We start from the raw sequence: 18,983 nt of genomic DNA, 5'->3' as shown, positions 1-18,983 counted from the left end.
AGAATTGTTTCGTTTTGGAACTGATCAATACAAAGTCGGAAAAAATGTCAAATTTAAAACGAAAGTATATATCCGTGAATACATGTATTTATTCATTCTTCAAATTAAGCATATCAAATTAAATGAGTTTGTTAAAAAATTATTTGAAGATATTTTTAAGTTAAAACTAGATATTTACCTATACGGTATGCACTTTTCGAATAATATATGTTTGTGTTATAAGTATTGACGTCACGATAAATAAGGGTGCGCGTTTACTGCCATAAAGAAATGGCTTAATATTTTAAAAGTATCTCAGCATGGAATATTTTCATCGAGATATAGCATTATATTCATATCATGGGCGTCAGAAGCAAATTGAAAGGGGGAGGGGGGCTAATCGAAAGTGGGGGGGGGGGGCTAAACCAACATTAACCTAATTTTCAATGCATATACAATGTCTATTTTTGCCAAAAAAGCCCCCCCCCCCCCCCCGCCCCCGGTTCCGAAGCCTAGATGCAAACAAAAAATAGTATGAGGTATGAAGAGTTGCTCATTTTTCAGAAATGATTTTCATGTCAGACCATGATACGAGGAGGTTTTAAAATGAGAATATGAACAATGATTTATTATATCATACTTTCATGTAAATTACTGTAAACCAACTTTTATTCGCGACGACTTTATTTCGCGATTTTCTAGGGATAAACTTGTTCGCGACAATAAATTTTCGCGATCAAGTCTTTTTGGATCTGTAGTTAATAGACAAATACACTTCAAAAACCGGTTCGCGGCGAGAAATATTCGCGATTACGAGGCTCTCGCGAACTTCGCGAAAATTTCTCGCACGCGAATAAAAGTTGGTTTACAGTACTTGAATCTGATTCGTCGAGAAAGATTTGATAAAAAACACTACTACCCGCTGAATAATGAAGCCACGCCCCCCTGCGTAGCAACAGTCAACATTGCTTGACGACGGGTGGTATTCCAAAAAATAGCGACTGCGCGGAATTTATGCGCGCACGGTTCACTGTAATATGTATTCGTATAAAACATTCAGTATAATATAATAAATATTGCATGTAGTTGAGTGTAACACTGAAAATTTTCACCCCTCGAAAACCATTGTAAACCTCGGCTGCGCCTCATTTGACAATGGTTTTCTTGGGGTGAAATTTTCAATGTTACACTCAACTACATGCAATATTTATATAATAACAAAGTAAATTTATATAAATATGACAGCCCTGAGGGTTTTTAGCTCACCCTAGCCGAAGGTTCAAGTGAGCTTTTCTGATCACATTTTGACCGTCGTCCGTCCGTCTGTAAACTTTTGACATTTTCGACTTTTTCTCAAGAACTACTGGGCCAATTTAAACCAAACTTGATAGAAAACATCCTTGGATGAAGAGGAATTTAAGAGAGATAATCAAGAAAAGACGAAAATGGGTGATGTCATTAAAAAATCTTCTTCTCAAGAACCACTGGGCCATAAAAGCTGAAAAATTTGTGGAAGCATCCTGGGTAGATTCTAAATTGTTCAACTCATGACCCCTGGGGGCAGAGCGGGGTCACAATTTGGAATCCAAGTTTTACATTGAAATATATAGGGAAAATATTTAAAAACCATCTTCTCAGGAACTAATGGGACATAAAAGCTGAAACTTTTGCGAAAGCAGCCTGATGTAGTGTAAATTTTTAAAATGTCTACATTTTTACCCATGGGGTAGGGATGGGTAACTTGATAGTAGGTAATACTATGAGGAAATCTGGAAAAGAACAGCATGTTCTTTACGATGTGCGATGTGGCCCATGGGCCTCTTGTTTTAGGTCTTGAAATCAAGGGCCTGGGTCTTCCCATTTGAGAAAAAACTAGTGACATTAATAGTTAAAATTGGGGAAATTAAAATATCATCATTAACATTTTTCTTCTAGAAAAAATGTAAAAGAGTCATTTCTTTATTTGCTAGTCATTTATTGACTTATTTACATTCAATAATTCTTATTGAAAATTACTCAGTCGTTGGAGTTGTAATTTTTGTTCTTTCTATGATACTGTACGGTTATGGACTCTTTTGTTTTTGAATATGGTTTGGTAACCATTGCAAACCATAATTTGTTCTTATATAAATATTGCATGTAGTTGAGTGTAACATTGAAAATTTTCACCCCAAGAAAACCATTGTCAACCGAGGCGCAGCCACCCGTCGTCAAGCAATGTTGACTGTTGCTACGCAGGAGGGCGTGGCTTCATTATTCAGCGGGTAGTAGTGTTTTTTATCAAATCTTTCTCGACGAATCAGATTCAAGTAATTTACATGAAAGTATAATATTGCCAATTGTTTGCTTTGCCGCAAATGTTAACTATGGGGCTTTAATGAAACATATCAATAAATGCCCAATTTCAAACTTTAAGACGTATTGTCATGGTGACTATAACACATAGTAACCAATTTTTGCCCAAAATTAGTTAAGGGTATCAAAGACTTTTATCATAGAGAGTTTGGAGAAATTCTGAGACTACTAGTAAGCTCCTTTATAACATTTCAAGTCATTACAGAGAATAGCTCTAAAACAAAAGTCCTGTACTGGCTGTACAAATTTTAAAAACCTGGTTCATGTATGAAAACACAAAAATAAAAGTATGTCCTCCACGTACCAATGTTGCTATGCCTATTCTCTTCTGTGTAGATTGGATGAGGGTGTTGATAGTACGGTGTGGAAACCTTTCTTTTCTTCGGCGATTGCTGCTGTCAGCTGCTTAAGATTCGTGCATGGCGGCTTGTGGGCAACAATTTCATCCCAAAGATGCCCTAATGGCGATAGATCTGGAATGTGTGGTGGTCATTTAATGTATCCACATTGTGGGTATATGCGAAAATCCCTGGCAGACATGTAGTCTAGCATTGTCTTGCTGGATTATCATTTGAACTGTAAGGTTTTGTACCGCGTATCACTATAAAGCATCTTCCGACCAATGTCAATGTCTCCTACAACATGACGGACCCCAAAGCGGACTCTCACTACTACGGCGTACGCATGCGTCTGCAAAACGTTCTCCGCGCCTTCTATTCTTTTACTACCATCTACTTTGTGAGACTTACTTTATGAACTGTTAACGAGTAATAGACTATTTAATTATTCCTTTGATCTTGGTAACAATGCTTCATCTTTATTCATCTATTTTAAATTTTTAAGTAGCTCTAAATTATTTTGTACTCAGGTGACCGCTAAGGCCCTTGGTCTCTTGTTTAGCCTGTAATATTGCAATTTTGTAAATAAAAGAAATATTGTGAATAGATTACGGACAAAGGAAATTGATTCCATCAAAAATTATTTGCGATTCGGAGTGCTTTATAGAAAATATGCCACCTAGGTTTACGTAAAATGTACGTAAAATGGCCCTGTACTCAGGAAACTTGCGTATTTGACTACCTTCAGCAAATAAAAATTTGAGCACAGCCCATCATCCAAATATTATATAACGTTTTTTTTCAATCTGATTTTTATAAAATCAGCTGTTCTGATACGCTACCGCTTACGAAACGTTCGTGTATAGCGTATCAGAACAGCTGATTTTAATCAGATTGATGTTTTTTTTAATCTTTAGAAACAGATCTATCATTGTGTAATTTCATACATTGGATCAGAAGTTGTACTCTGAATGAAATTTTGAAAAAAATACTTCAAATTTAGGCCATTTTAAAAGGAATTTACAGGATATGGGGAAAATTACGCATTTCATGACGTCATAATGCATTGACTAGAGGGAAACTTACGTCATGTTTGAAATATAATATACACTTATCCACTGGTTGTGAGTGGGATAGCTCTTTTATCAAACCCGTTACAGGGAACTATTCCCCGAGGGCTTGCCCGAGGGGAATAGTCCCTGTCAAGGGTTTGATAAAAGAGCTATCCCACTTACAAACAGTGGATAAGCGTTTTATTATACTGATGTAAAATAAAGTTTTTGAGGTTCAATGACTTCTATGACTTCTATTGCCTCAAATCTTTCACTTTTCGTACGCATTTCACACATATTCATGTTCACCAGGGGGGTCAGCGTTTTCCAGGGGGGGTCCAACGTTACTTTTTTCTTGCTTTAGTATATACATTTTTAACCGTGTAAATTCCAGGGGGGTCCTGACCTCCCCCCCCCTCTAGATCCGCGCATGATGCGTGAACTATAAAAGATAGCTATTTTACCTTCTTAACTTTATAAAGGAAACATTTTAACAGAAGTATAATAATATATATTATACGAAGGCAACATGACACAGTCCAAATAATAAATCCAACATTTTCGGGCTAAACTGAGCAGTTTTGATTTTTCAGAAATTCTCAGGGGGCCCCAAGTGGCTCTTGCTCTTTTAAAGCCATATGAAAACAGATAGTCTAAAATTTAGACTATCTGTTTTCATATGGCTTTATTTAATAGCCTAATAATAAAAGCCAAACGTGTTTCTACCCAAAAGGAACCTGTCAGAGCTTGTTTCTTCACTTATCACGTCCCCATTTGGTTATAAAAATTATATACTCATGTACTACCAAGTCTTATCAAATTAAATATTGAGATCGTTCCTTCCTCTTCATCCTAGAATCGCAAAAAAATACTTTATAAGGTGTCGGTTTACTCAATTTGACGTCCTCGGCTCGGTATAAATCTATTTTTCCTAATGCACGATAGACTATCCTGAATCATGAATAACATGAAATGATACTTAAAACTTATATGAATCTCATGGGGATAAACATTTAATCCATTTATCAACACACAATTAATAAAAATCCAAAATGTGTCCGTCAACAAGCACAAAATAAGGAATTCAGATGTCCACCATGTCTTTGTACATCCGGGTAACAGGTGCTTTCTTTTCCAGCCGTGCTTTGGCGATATAAATACCGCGACTTGTGATGATTAGCGTCATTTCACTGGAGTCGGTTGTGTAGTTCAGTGTGCGAGATGACTACACGAGAAAACGAACCCTTGACCGTGTTTAATATTGATGATGGCATACGTTTGGTCTATTACGTGAAAGCAGAGTGTGTGGAGACCGGACAAGAAATTGGCAGGTGGACATTGGCTCGAATTAGCGTAGCAGATAGCGATGAAGTATTCCAGGACTCCGACTGGCTGGAGAGACAGCAAAGGAGACTACACCGGCGACCGACGCCATATGGGACCCCTCTACAGAGGAGGTCAAGGACATCCACGTCTCACCAGAATACTCCTCATCCCAGGAACCACCGCTCCCCAGAACGAGAGAATTCAGCACCCGTCACAGATTCTCCTGCCCGGGGCCATCGCTCGCAACCAAGATGGGACAGGATCTCGGAGATGACGCCCCCACAAAGCCCTGCAGCAGGACATTTGCCACCCAGAACCCATGCAAGGAACAACAACAACCGTGCCAACACCCAAAACACAGGTTTAACTAGCACTTCTAGCTCTCCGGGCACCAGGGAAGAGGTTTTGGATCAAGAAGATACGTTCGCTTAAAGGTTGTTGGCTGGTCTTGTGTCACAACTAATAAATAAAACCAACGGCCCTTTTAAGGGCCACCCAATAGTACAGAAAAGATGCCAGCATGTAACAGACGTTAAAAGAAACGTTTTGAAAAATCTTTTTATTTAAAGTTTTCGAGTTGTTTGTTAATTAAGGGTTGGAAAATTACAATTTATGCGTATAAGGCTGGTACAGACCATGAAATGTGTTTGAATTTTAACCAGTTTTTAAAAATGCTGAAAACATTCAAGTACTTGCATCTTTAAAAATATGCCCATGTATTTATCTTTATTTCTTTTTTATTACAATGCTTGAATTCAAAATATACACTCGCATTTGTTTTAGATAATTAAAGCAGACTGTGGAATGAACTTTCTTAACGCTGTCCAACAATACCTTTTGCAGTGAAAAAAGAAAAAAAGAATTCTAAACTTCAACAAATTTTATTCTTGGTAATATTCTTATCAACAATATTTTTCAGAGATATTAAACTAAACACGAATTTCCAAACTACCTAATAATTTATCAGCATATTCTAGCAGGGACCTAGCTTCAACAAATTTTAGCTCTAGGTAAAAATATATATTGATATTTTTCGGAGAGCCACAGTGCCACCCATTTAAAAAACTGGCTATTTATTGTGCACAAAAAAGTGCACTCCGTTCTTGATTAATTCTTCCAAATTCTTACCTCAATTGCAAAAATGCTAGATTTCAATAAAGTCCTTACTCTTTTATCAATTACTTTCGTAGTTTACATCTGTACGAAGCGCGTTGGAACGAATTATCTTACAAACCATAATGGCGACATTTTCGATTATCTCAATTTCAGGGCCAAGGGGGGGGGGGGGGGGTAGTTAAAACAATGATAAGGAATGTTTTGTTGTGGAAACAGTGAAAGAATATGTTAGGAACGCACCGTTAGTAATATTTTGAGATGACAGTTTTAAGAACACGGAGAAATAAATCGAGAAGCAGCGCACTTTTTTGTGCGCAATATAGTTTTTTCACGGTTTTCATGGGTGGCACTGTAGCTCTCCGGTCTAGCAATATTTTTTTTTTGAAGAGCTACAGTTCTGCAGCTACCAGGGACCTATATAGGTCCCTGATTCTACTAGTATTTAGAAAACAAGAGTGTTTTACTTATAAATTTTTTTTTAAATAGCTTAAAGATGTATTCTGCTGAGACTTGCATTATTTATGTAATACAATGTAGTTGAATTGACTCCGCAAAGGGGTATCTTTTGTAAATGTGAAAGTCGACTACAAAATGCTTTCTGTAGATGCTAGTCAGGAATTATTGCAGCTGTTGCAGAAAAATACATACCCAGCGTAAGTGGTTATGTAATTTTTTCTGCATTACATACCACATTAATTCCCATAGTTAACAACCAAGAAAGACATTTTTATTGCTTATATTTTACATCTTTATGAAAAAACAAAAACATTCAAAGTAAAATTAAATGAGTTTAATTTTGTATTACAGATGAATATGTCCTAATTGTATCATGCATAACTGATGAAACAGCCATTGTTCAAGAAATTTTTTATGCTTGTGATTTCTTGCTTAAAATTTGTATATACGTCATTTTTTACATGCACTGATTCATGGAGCAATGGTCTTCAATGTTTATACAGTTTTTGTCGACAAATAAGAATTATTTGACATAAAGACGACAACAGAGGTGTAAGCAGAGCGCGCCCTCTGGAAAAAAATATTCAGAGGATGTAAATAGTTTGAAAATTTTTCATAGAGATGATAGACACTGAACAGAATATTTCTTTCTCTGAAAACATGATCTGGAATTGGTCTTTTCTTCCTATTTTTAAAGAAGTTATCAAAACTACAAAGAATCAGAATGTGTCAAATAGAAAAATAATACTTTGAAAAAACTGTTTTGTGAAAAACAAAAATAATCAGCATACTTTGATAGCCAAAAACTTCAGATGATTGTTTTGTTAATTATTCTGTTTAAAATTGCTAATGTAAAAATATCTCACTACATTCCTTTTTGAAAGATTCAAATCATTTTCAACAAGTTGTTATTTAGAAAGTTATTTGAAGAACTAAATTTGTTCTTAAGTCGTAAGTTCTTTTGTAAAACGGGCTCCAGAAATGCAGAATACATCCTTATTTAGGATATAAGATATCTTTGTGATTTTTTTTTCCTTTGGAATATTTTCTTGCAGTTTTCTTTCCATTCTACTTTCACTTTTCCTCTTCCTGTTTCTGTACGGCCTTCTTTGTTTTTGTGGCAATATCTACCACCTGAGGTTTCAGTTTCGTTAGTTCATCCATGACCTCCGACATGTCTTTATCTTCACTCTGTAGCTTCATCTGTTGAATAACTAGGTCTGCCAAAATAATATAAAACATCAGCTACAGTGTATTATATAAAGTGCAAAATAGTTGTAACACAAGACATATTGTACATGTTCAACAAAAACTGATAAAAAAACATATTGTACATGCATTTTAATAAGGGTACATATGTTTTTTACATATTGTAAATACATGTACTTCAGAATGACAGTATGAATGGAAATAGATATGACTTTTAACAATGGCTTAAAATATGCTCAAAACAACTTTCATGCTGTAAAAACATTAGAGAGATCATGCATTGAATATAAATAACTCGTGTATTGCTCACTTTATATTTCATATACATTGAAACTTTAATTGGGTAACATACTAAGAATTACATGTATAGATAAACACAAATGAACATGCTGTTTTGCATACTGTGAAATCATTAGATTTTGTGCTGGCTCAATATTTGTGGATTTTATGGGTATTCTCCTTAACAAACGAACATCCACCATGTATTAACAAATTAAGGTTACAAAGTCATATTTCTTTCTGTAGGTACAAGAGAATCAGAGAATACATGAAATTATGTCCCTAAGAACCTGTAAAATTAAATGAATCCATAAAAAAAAACCATTGGGCCGACAAATTTTTATGATTCCACAGTATATCATGACCAAGGAGAATACAATTTCTTGATTCTCCTATATTTGCTGATATAAACCTTCCAATATTCAATTGATGTCCTTATTTACCTTGCATCTTTACAAGCAGCTCGTGAGACTCGGGTGCCAGGTGTTGCTTCAGAAAGGTGATAATCTGGGGGACACATTTTCCTGGGGCATGAACAATATTGGAGGTAAACGTCTGAAACAGAATGACCACCGTCAGATGTAGGAGCATGGCGGGATCGGTCTCTCTGGATAGCTGCTCCACCAGGGCCTGGCGGTGGTTAAAGATCAGCTGTCTGTATGGAACAAAATTTAAGACAAATAAAGAATGAATTTCACTGCACACTCTATGCAACAAAATGTATGGCTACAGTACAAGAACATTTTTATTTATTTATTTTTGGTTAATGAAACAGAAAATTTGTTTTCATAAAATGTATAAAGAACATTTCCCGATGTTTACCTTTCCTTTCTTTTATCAGGTTTTCTTAGTAAAATTCCCAGGTGTTCAGGACCACACAGTACATCCAACTGTTTGTAGAACTCATCCAAAGACTGTAAAACAGAATAGCGGTACTTTATGAGTTATCTAATGACATTTCATTTATAAAAACCAAAGTGCTCGATAATTTTACAAAGTCTTCATAATCCTTTTAAACTGAGCTATGATATCTCTGTTTTCAGTCATTTTATACTGACTTTTCCATTCAGTGAGCTGTTAAGTTTGGTCGCACACTGTTGAACACCATCAGGGAGTTTGCTGATATATTTAGCTCGAGACTGAAATCAAAATTTCAAGTTCTAAACAATATTCATTTTCCAAATGTTATGCATAAAATATGTCAGAAGAAAATGCTTCATCAGAAGCCTGACGAGTTCTATCATTGGGAAAATAGAAGGTTTATTTAAGTTGACAAAATTAAGGTCCACCATGTATTAGCAAATGAAAATATGCATGTCAAAGTGTCATGTTCAAAAACCACACATGTAGTGTCACTAAAAGTATTCAACAACTTTATTTAATTGACATTATCAATCAACTCTTAGTATACATGTAACAAAATTAAAATCAGGATCTATTTTCCCCTCCCTGACCTCTGGGGTGAGAGCCTCCTCTTCCTCCGATTTGGACAACATGTGGTCATGCATGAGGACATTTACCACCACGTTAGTGATGTCAGTACACACAGTCTTCAGTAAATGTTTATTCAGAACTTCAGTCTCCTCTGAAACAAAAAATAATGTTTAGTAATATTAAAATTAACTACACCCAGCCGATTCTGCATGTTAAAAAAGTTATTGAAAATACAAATGCAAAAATCTATTCTATAATTTTGTAATTCAAATCTAAATGATGCTATATTTTAGGGAAATACATGTATACATAATTTAGAAAACGTCACCTTGATATTTTCCAGTGGACCGTACCTGGGATACACTTGGCACCTTTCTCAAACAGCAGGACATTGGTCCAGAGTCCTGTGATTTTCTCCTGTAGGTCACTGTGCGTCTTTTTCTTTCCTGATCCAGAACTCTGGGTCGCTGTAGAATGCAGAACGTCCACTGCCTTCTGATGATACTCTCTGTTTAGAGGCCTGCAAACAAAATATTTCAAAAGATGACCAAAAGAACAAAAAATTTAAATCAGTTTACTTCAGTTCTGAAAATAATCTATTATCTATTCAAAAGATATTGACAAAATATTTCTCCTTCCCTTTGACCTTCGCCTGTATAATTAACTAAGGTCATTTATGAAAATGGGTTAACTTTGTTAAGTCCAATTTAATGTTTAAATTTAAACCTAAGCTCAGTCTCCCACAACCAACAAAATCATCCTTACCTGTGTATTTGAGTAGCAATTTCCGTGATGAAGTCTTCAGGACAATCTCTGAGCTCTGGTTGTTTCTTCAGTTTCTCTGCGATCTCCTCCACGGACATGAACTGTATCTCAGCTTGACGGGGACGAGACACTTCCTCCTCATCGGAATCCCCTCCCTGGTCCCCGCGACCTTTGTGATACTTCTTCTTAGTGGCCTTCATCTTGACCTCACGACCTTGAGTTCCACCACCACTTTTTGTGGAACCTAAAAAAGGAAAAAAAAATCATTTACAAACAAGCAACCAAATGATAAATAATTTATTAACTACTGTTATATTCAATGCAAGAAAACACATAAACACTTCTTCCGTAAATTTATCAGATTTAGTTTTAAGATTAGATAGCTTCTTTATTGAGTGATTGTTAAACATTTCTTTATTTCATCTGTGAAGATGACAATTAATACATGTATATCATTTGGTATACAAAAGCTATATATATTCATCTAAACTATGCCTTATATACATTGTGCAGAAACCTTTTAATTTGACTTACCTTATCATCTTACATGGGTTGTATTTTTAAAAATTATTGTGTTTAATACATTTTATGAGAAGTTAAAGTATTAGATGTACAATCTATGTTGTTATCATATATTTGTTAGATGTACATAGAAAAATATTAAGCAATTTATCTGATTCATTAATTTAATATTAGGCAGTCTTCATGGACAAAGGTTTTTGAAAAATAGTACATAAATGATACTACAGAATCTAAATGTAGGTTTAAGTATGAATGATATACAATCATACAATTCATATGTAAAACCCCTTAGCAAAATACTGGAAAGTAGCAAACTGATCAAATCTCTTCTAAATTTTGGAAATGTATTTAGCAATGAAAGTGGACAAAATGCAAAAAGCAGTTAATAAAGTAAAGACTGAATTTGGTCCTCAAAATACAAGGCATAGATACCTGTTTATTGATACAAGACATTGCACATATTTCAAACAGATGAGCAATTGAGCTTTATAGTCATAATAATAAGACACACATAGTCTTCATGCAATAAAATTCAGTTAAAACAATAAGATGTAATTTCCTTGAGAGTAATGTAAAACCCTTCTCTTAAATTGTTGAGCATTATCAATGATTTTGTGTCATGGACATTTTACCTCAAAATCAATACTGGTTTTCTTCAAGTTATAAGGAATAATTGCAAAAGTTAAATGACCATTAGAGATCTTGTCTGGATAAAAAGATAGAATAATTAGATATACCCAAATTTATATTTTTTATGTTAGATAAATTGATGGACTGATATTTTCAATCCATAAACTTTGCTAACAATTTGGCCTAACAAATCTAGATAATTAAATTAACAGATAAACATTAAAACATGAACCAGAAGTCTCTGTCGAGACTGTAGCTCTACTGGTTTGTACTTATAAACAAAGGATGAGAAAAGAAGCCATTGCCATCAGATCAAAACTGTAGAAGGAGTAGCATTTTAAAGGAATTTCACAGACATTTCTATTTTTAGTAACCACCGCAACACCGTTCATCAAAATCAAAAACCGATATACAGAATTATGTATCCTAGTGTAGTCTAAAATTGAAATCAATTAAAACTGTAGAAGGAGTAGCATTTTAAAGGAATTTCACAGAAAATTCTATTTTTAGTAACCATGGCAACACCATTCATCAAATCAAAATCCCAACTATTTTTTGATCTTAGTTTCTACTTGTGTGCCAAGTAATATACAAAAACTGTAGCAAAAATTAATTTCACAGAAAATTCTATTTTAGTAACTATGGCAACACCGTTCATCGAAATCAAAAACTGATGCACTATTTTATGTATCTTAGTGTAGTCTATTTGTGTGCCAAGTTATATTGAAATCAGACCAAAACTGTAGGAGGAGTAGCGTTTTGAAAAATTGTTTACAGACAGATGGACAGACAGACAGCTAGACAGACAGACGGACACCTTACTATCGCATAAGCTCTTCTGGTCTCTGACCAGTAGAGCTAAAAATTCAGAAAAAAGCATTGACTGTACCCAGAATAGGTACAAGAAATATTATTAATACAATGCCATCTTCTCGAACAGAGCAGGCAAAATTAATTAACAGGTCTTATTTAATCAAACTGAAATTGATCAGTTTCTACATCAAACAATACAAAGCCAAAAAAAAAAGATTAACAAGAATTAACAAGGATTAACAGAGTGAGTGGGGAGTACCTTTTACCATCATTTGGTAACACCCTGGTGCCACTTCAATCAGGAAAGGGGGAGATAACTCTGTCATCAAATAGTATTCATTAAAAATTCTAAAGAACTTCTAAGTTTTGAGTTTCTCAATTTGAGAAATCACTTATTTGTTAGAGTTATTAAACTTTAACCCAATAAATTAAAGCAATATATATACAATCCTTTTTTATGTGAAGAACTAATTAACATTCATCTATGCATTTTAAAAAAATCCAGGGCTAATCTGTTAAAGGATTGAATGATTTGTTATTTTTTGATTGGGCACTTTGAGAAATATTTTGTATATATATAATGTATAACTTTACATTTTCATTACAATTGTAAATAATTCATTTGGCAATCACTATAATTATTGTACATATATATTACAGGGAAAGGTTTTTCTAAGTTGCAAGAACTTGTTACCAATCCCTTTGTGTGAATTATACAATAAAATACTGTATACCGGGAAATTGTCGTCCCTGTTTTATTTTCGCCCCTTCCGCCCTACCCTCATTTGGGCAAATTTAAAACGGAGCGAATTCAAAAAATACAGTTTATATTCTTAACTAAAACTCTGACTGGGCGAATTTAAAACGGGAAAAAATTGCCTGCAAGCATGAAATGGCAAAAATAACACGGAGCGAAAATAACCCTGTATACAGTATCTTCAAACCAAAACTTTGAGAAATTTTATTTATTTTCCTCCTAATTCCTAACAGTTAGTTCTTTTATTTATTTTTCTGTGTGACCTGTCCACTTACTGGCTTGTTTTTTCTTCCTTTGATCTTTTCTGTCCTCTTTAGACCCCTCCTCTAAAACCACAGACTTGGACGTTGCCCCTTTCCTGTCCGTCGACAGAAATAATTGGGGGTTACTTCTTGCATCCTGAAAAAGATGTAAGCCTCATGGTATGAATCACTTCTATACTTTTAGAAATCTTTTTTTGCATGAACATTTTCCACTGACAAGGTAGGGCTCTAACATAAATGCCATATAAGTGGAAATTTTAGCGAGACGCAAATTTAGCGATTTGTCCTTAAAAACTGATAATTTATTTTTAGCGAGATGTTATTTTAGCGATTTTAAAATGCACATTAAAGAAACTATTACAAATAAAATGCAATTAATTTTTAGCAATATTCAATTTTAGCGATCTCGACACCCTTGCTAATAATGCCAAAATTAAATCCTCGCAAAAAATTCTACTTATACGGTACATGTTACACATGGATTTTTCCTGCTGGTGTTAGCAATACCCACATAAAATGACAGGCCACAATCAATCAAGGACAATCACATCAATGTCATATTATTTTTTCAAAATATAGAAATGGTTAAATTCATACAAAGAAACTTTGAACTACATGACCATATAAGTCTAGAGGACCTGTTCCTTTTTCCTCTATATTCAGATATTTTTTTTGCACAGCTCAAGTTTAAAATATATTGATAGCATTATATTTCCAGTCCTCCTCATCTGTAATATTTTACCTTCTCAGCCTTTTCCTCGACAAGGGAAGCAAACGGTTCCTTCCACTTGGAGATGTATTTCTGACTGGTAACTATGGTATCACAGCATATCATGGCGTCCGTCTGCTTCTTGACGCACTCTTGTAGCAGAAGATGACAATCCTCCTCACTGAAGACTGATGGTAGCAGGGGCTGAAATATGTTTTACACAGTTGAAAAAAAGGTTTTTCAGAGTTTAAAAATGGCAGCAGGAGCTTAAAAATGTGGTTTTAGAAAGTTTTGACACTAAGTAGAGTTCAATGACAGAGGATTCAGAAGTCCAAATCACTAAAGGATCAAAAGCATGCAATCAATTAATTTGAAGTCAGTAAATTTCTGTAATTCAGTTGAAGAAAGAAATTGGCAATTCATTAAAGTCATTAAAAAAAACCCACAATTTTCTCCGATGTTACTTTTGACTTTTGAGATTGAATAATGTTGAGAAATCAAAATTCTGAAATTCAAATGAAAAGAAAAATTCAATTTGCAAACATTTCATAATGCAGATGGCCAAACTATTTAGTAAGACACAGAGTATTATAATCGCTGCAATGTACACTTGAGGCTGCAGGCCTATTGTAACTTGAATCTACAATCTATGTTATCTTGTTAAGAAATCTAAAGTGCAACACCTATTATTCACATGACAAACATTTCTGCGTTTACATAAGCCTCCTACCATGACATCAGAGTATCCATCCGTGGTGACTGCCTCTTCCATGGATGACTCGATCTGGTCCATTAGCCCACTGCCCACACAAACCCGCTTCAGGTAAATAATGGGCTCAGACTTAAAGCGCTTCTTAATGAAAGTCACAGGATCAGAAATTCCCAGTCGCACTAATGTGTCATATTCTGAAATAATTTAAAACCAATGAAAGACAGCATTTAACTTTCATTCAAAAACATGTTGATGGTCTTTCGGAATTCAATAAAACCAACCTAGATATCCATTCTGTTTGTAGAAGTTGTCCACCCAATCGTTCTGTGCCTTGGTGTATATTTCTGGTATATACATCATCTTTTCCTGCCTTCCAATCAAATTCCCTTTTAATCGACCAGTATGGACCAACTCCTCCAAAATATCTGAAGATTTAAAAAAATTAGGATGATAGTTTTAATAATAATTTTTATGACTATGAATTACATACTGTAAAATCACTGATTTATATTGGGGCAAATTTTCATGTTTTGAGAAAAATTACAGGTTTAAAGTAATTTGGTTTCATGGTTAAAGGAGAAACATACTACATTGTGAAGTTTTAAACGTCATGGGGTATATGAATTCTTGGATCAAGCCATACCAAAAAATAACAAAAATTAAAACCCCACCATGAAAATGAGTGATTTCACAGTAAAAACAAAAGCAAAATACACCTAAGGGTAACTGTGGTATGCACAACCAAGGAATAATGAATTCCATTCTAACAACTATGCACATCCCTAATGAATCAACAATAGATCTTTGTTGCTTATAATTCAGTCCTTACTAAAGAAAAGCCTTTCCTGGAATCCATATCGCTGCATAACCATGGCAACAGTAGTTGGCCTGTCAAAGAACAAACATGTATTTGACTTATTTACGACAGTTAACAAACAAAAAATGCTATGAATAGAATTTAAAGAAAGAAACAATTGTACCTAGCATAATTTTCTACAAAGAAATAGAAAAGTTTTAATGAAAATGATATTTACATCAGTTGTTCATATACATTATTTCTTTCTGTACTGTTTTTAAAATGTGCAGATATAAATGTGTCTTTGATATACTTTCAAGACAAAACTACTGATACAAAGTTGATTTCAATATATGATCCATTAATATAATGATGTGAAACTTTTACAGCCACCATTAAATTTGTGGGAAAGAAGCAAAACAAGTACTGAGGCAGAAGAGAGACCGTAACACAAAAACGGTATACTGTTACAAGGTGATTTTTTTTCTGCATTATTTTCCCCCTTTCACACTTGCAAACAATTTTGCACCAAATTAAATGTACCCAGTTACACAGTTCTGTTTAAGAAATCACACTGTCTTATTTGACTTCACACAGTCTTAAATTTGCCCATTTTGCCTATGGCGGAAATAAAACGGAGGCAAAAAAATCCCTGTAGTACGGTACTTCTCATGATATATGATCTGTTGGATGTAGGACTTTACCTTGTAACAGCACTAAGAGCTCCTCGTATCTGGCCCTTCATCCTGGTGATAAACGCTCCAGTGTATATAACATCTCTGTCCTGGCTGTCTAGCTTTCCCTTGATAATCTTCCCTACTCTGTCTCTAATGTGCTGGAAAGTGCAATGTCAGACAAAGAATAAAATCCAGCTTCTGTTACCATTTTCATAAAATTCAAACTATGATCAGAGTACCTGATATTCTGATTCTCTAAATGATAATTAAACTTAACATATAAGATTTGTAAAACTTTACTTGATCCTTGAAGTAACAGGCTTATATCTTTTTTCCAATGAACAAAATGAAAATCATGTAATTAAATTCTGACTGGCTCTTCTTCTTATATCTAAGGCCATTTTAATACATGTATGTGTGCTTACCGAGGAGACAAAATCGGACGGCAGGTCGTACTGTTTGGTGATGTCCACCATCGTTAGGTAACCCTTGTCTTGTAGTTTGTCATTCACCTCCTCTGCCATACTATCTAAGTAGTTCCTACAATAGATAGGGGAAAAATATTGACTCTGACTGCTACTATGGCTAAAACTGACATACTTGTAGTTTACAGTGCACAAATACAATGGCAATGTTTTAGGACCAAAACAAAATAACTGACATGGTCTGAAACATATAACAAAACTGTCTAAAAGCCATATCCTTCATATCCTTCTAATACATAGTCTAATTATTCATCAAACACATGTCATGGCATCAACTTACTCACTTACTTACTTAGTAACAAGCTTACTCTACCTACTCTAAATATCCAACATATGGATCTAAACTTTAAATTTTACATGTCAGACATACTTGTCTACAAGCTGTCCTAGGACAAGCATCAGGCTTCGGTCCTGTTTCACCATATCTGTAACTTTATCCTCAATATGCCGAAAATCAACATTCAAAATCTGCTGAAGGTCAACTAAATTGATTCTCCCTGCAAAAACAAATCAATTATTAAAGCTATAAAGTTTATAACACTTATTAACTTATTTTAGTAGAACACAGACAGTCATGCAATGATGCATGCAGGATCGAGACATTATATGATAAAATACCAGAAATGACAGATTTTGGTATTAATGCATGATTACTTTTTAAGGTAGGGGAATGCAAAAAGTTTGAATATAAGATCAGAGACATAATTTTACAACAATGAGAAATTGATCAAAATATTTATTAGTTTTAACACATTGTCATGTACCTCCGTGAACAATTAGTTCATCCTGAATTTCCTTTGCCAATTCTTGATGAGTCAGGTACTCCTTGCCATCCAGTGTATGAATTACTTCTATTAATTTCTGTTCCACCAGTTTGGCAACAATTTCAATCACATTTCTCTCTGATAATCTTTCAAACAAAAAAAGAAATATTATCTTGAATTTTCTTGAGAACATCATACAAACTATGAAGATTTTTCCGTTATAAATTGTAAAAGACTAAATATATCGTCATAAATTCTTACTTTTGCTTCGTGCTACTCAATTGAGCTCGCTGAAAATCAGCTGCCAGACGTTTCACTTCTTCCCAGTCTGCCATATTGTCAAAATTTCGTGGCAATGTTGTTTTTCGCACTGAAGAGTTCCAAACAAGGGGCATAACTTCGACGCAGCTTTCTCTGTTATTGGTTGCAAAATTTGGTCATTTTTTGTAAATTTTCATATAAGCGCTAGATATTCATATAACAGATATGACCGTGATGAATAAGATTTTAAAAATACTCAATAGGGTCATGTAAAGTTTTTTTCTATTGTATTCTAATGTTAATTCAACTTAAAAAAATTAAATAAATGGAATGAACATCGCTAATTCATAGAACTGTACAAGGGCCTTTTGAGAGAAATTCTTATATGAAAAAAAAATTATATAGTGGGTGTGCGGAATGGGGGGGGGGGGCAATATGAAATGTGTGTGTGTGTGTGAAGGGGGGGGGGGCAATTAATTAAGTTTTCTTACATGTACTAAAATTTAAATGAATTTTGGAAAAATCCCCCTCTGCTCTAGATCGACGTCTGCCAACTTAAATTAATTTAAATTTCCATGCATATACCATGTACTTAGTATATATCATTTTCTGAAGAGAAAAAGATATATCCAATGAAGACAGAAGTATATTGATATTCTCACTGTATTCATGTCTCTGGTCATGCAGCAGTGCTGAGGATCATCTACTTTAGTAGAAATTAAGGTCAGGTCAAGGTCATTGTCTGTTTTCCTGGACATCAAAGGTTTATAACAAAAGCGCTGTTGCCCGTCAGTGGTATGCACTACTTGATGATTCTTTCATGCAAAAATGAATTAAAATGATCACAGCTTTGCTGTTCTTGAAATAAGAGTTAGTTAATTATTACTGGTAGTTAAATGTAGTTAAATTTGGCATAAATATTTAACTGAAAAAAAAAACCGCTAATAACTAGTTTGATTAAGCATATTGATCAGGCAAATATGGCCCAATCATAACAGATTATTATTCAAATTGTTTAAACAGACATTATAATGACCAAATATCAAATATGAAAAATGACTATAAACGATCTAGGTTGTTGAAATCCCTGCTATATACCAAATGCAACTTATATATCAGTAGCTTGTATCGGTTTTAAAAAGCGATAGTACTCGATCGAAGCATGCTCTTGAGTATATCAAATAAGTTGGGAGATGTTAACATCATATAAATGTAATATGTATACATAAACAAGGAAAGTTGTCAATGAAAAACTGAAGACTTCTCGTTTGTCACATAATTTAGT

The 18,983-nt window shown here is 34.3% G+C and overlaps 1 protein-coding gene across 2 annotated transcripts; it reads right to left on the bottom strand.

Moving 5' to 3' along the window:
• Positions 1-7,482: 7,482 nt before the first annotated feature.
• On the bottom strand, positions 7,483-17,827 carry LOC134267142 (E3 UFM1-protein ligase 1-like). 2 transcript variants are annotated; one of them, XM_062749361.1, is made up of 18 exons: positions 17,699-17,827; positions 17,438-17,583; positions 17,044-17,170; positions 16,614-16,728; positions 16,216-16,346; positions 15,545-15,603; positions 14,997-15,140; positions 14,734-14,909; positions 14,037-14,207; positions 13,307-13,430; positions 12,534-12,593; positions 10,310-10,553; positions 9,898-10,064; positions 9,565-9,695; positions 9,169-9,249; positions 8,933-9,024; positions 8,554-8,765; positions 7,483-7,842 (listed from the first exon to the last, which is right to left on the bottom strand). In XM_062749361.1, exons 1-18 carry the CDS (start codon positions 17,770-17,772, stop codon positions 7,697-7,699), a joined length of 2,400 nt encoding a protein of 799 aa, XP_062605345.1. In that variant the 5' UTR covers positions 17,773-17,827; the 3' UTR covers positions 7,483-7,696. The 2 variants fall into 2 exon arrangements, with proteins under 2 accessions (XP_062605345.1, XP_062605346.1); XM_062749362.1 differs by lacking the exon at positions 12,534-12,593 and having other exon boundaries at positions 7,485-7,842.
• Between the last annotated feature and the right edge of the window lie 1,156 nt (positions 17,828-18,983).

The sequence above is a fragment of the Saccostrea cucullata genome, unplaced genomic scaffold (genome assembly GCF_032062105.1).
Source record: "Saccostrea cucullata isolate Sc308-1 unplaced genomic scaffold, CSIRO_AGI_Scuc_v1 ctg245, whole genome shotgun sequence".
In the NCBI taxonomy this organism is placed as follows: Eukaryota; Metazoa; Mollusca; class Bivalvia; order Ostreida; family Ostreidae; genus Saccostrea; species Saccostrea cuccullata.
The sequence above is the reverse complement of the archived record's forward strand: the minus strand, read 5'-3'. Positions and strand labels throughout refer to the sequence as shown.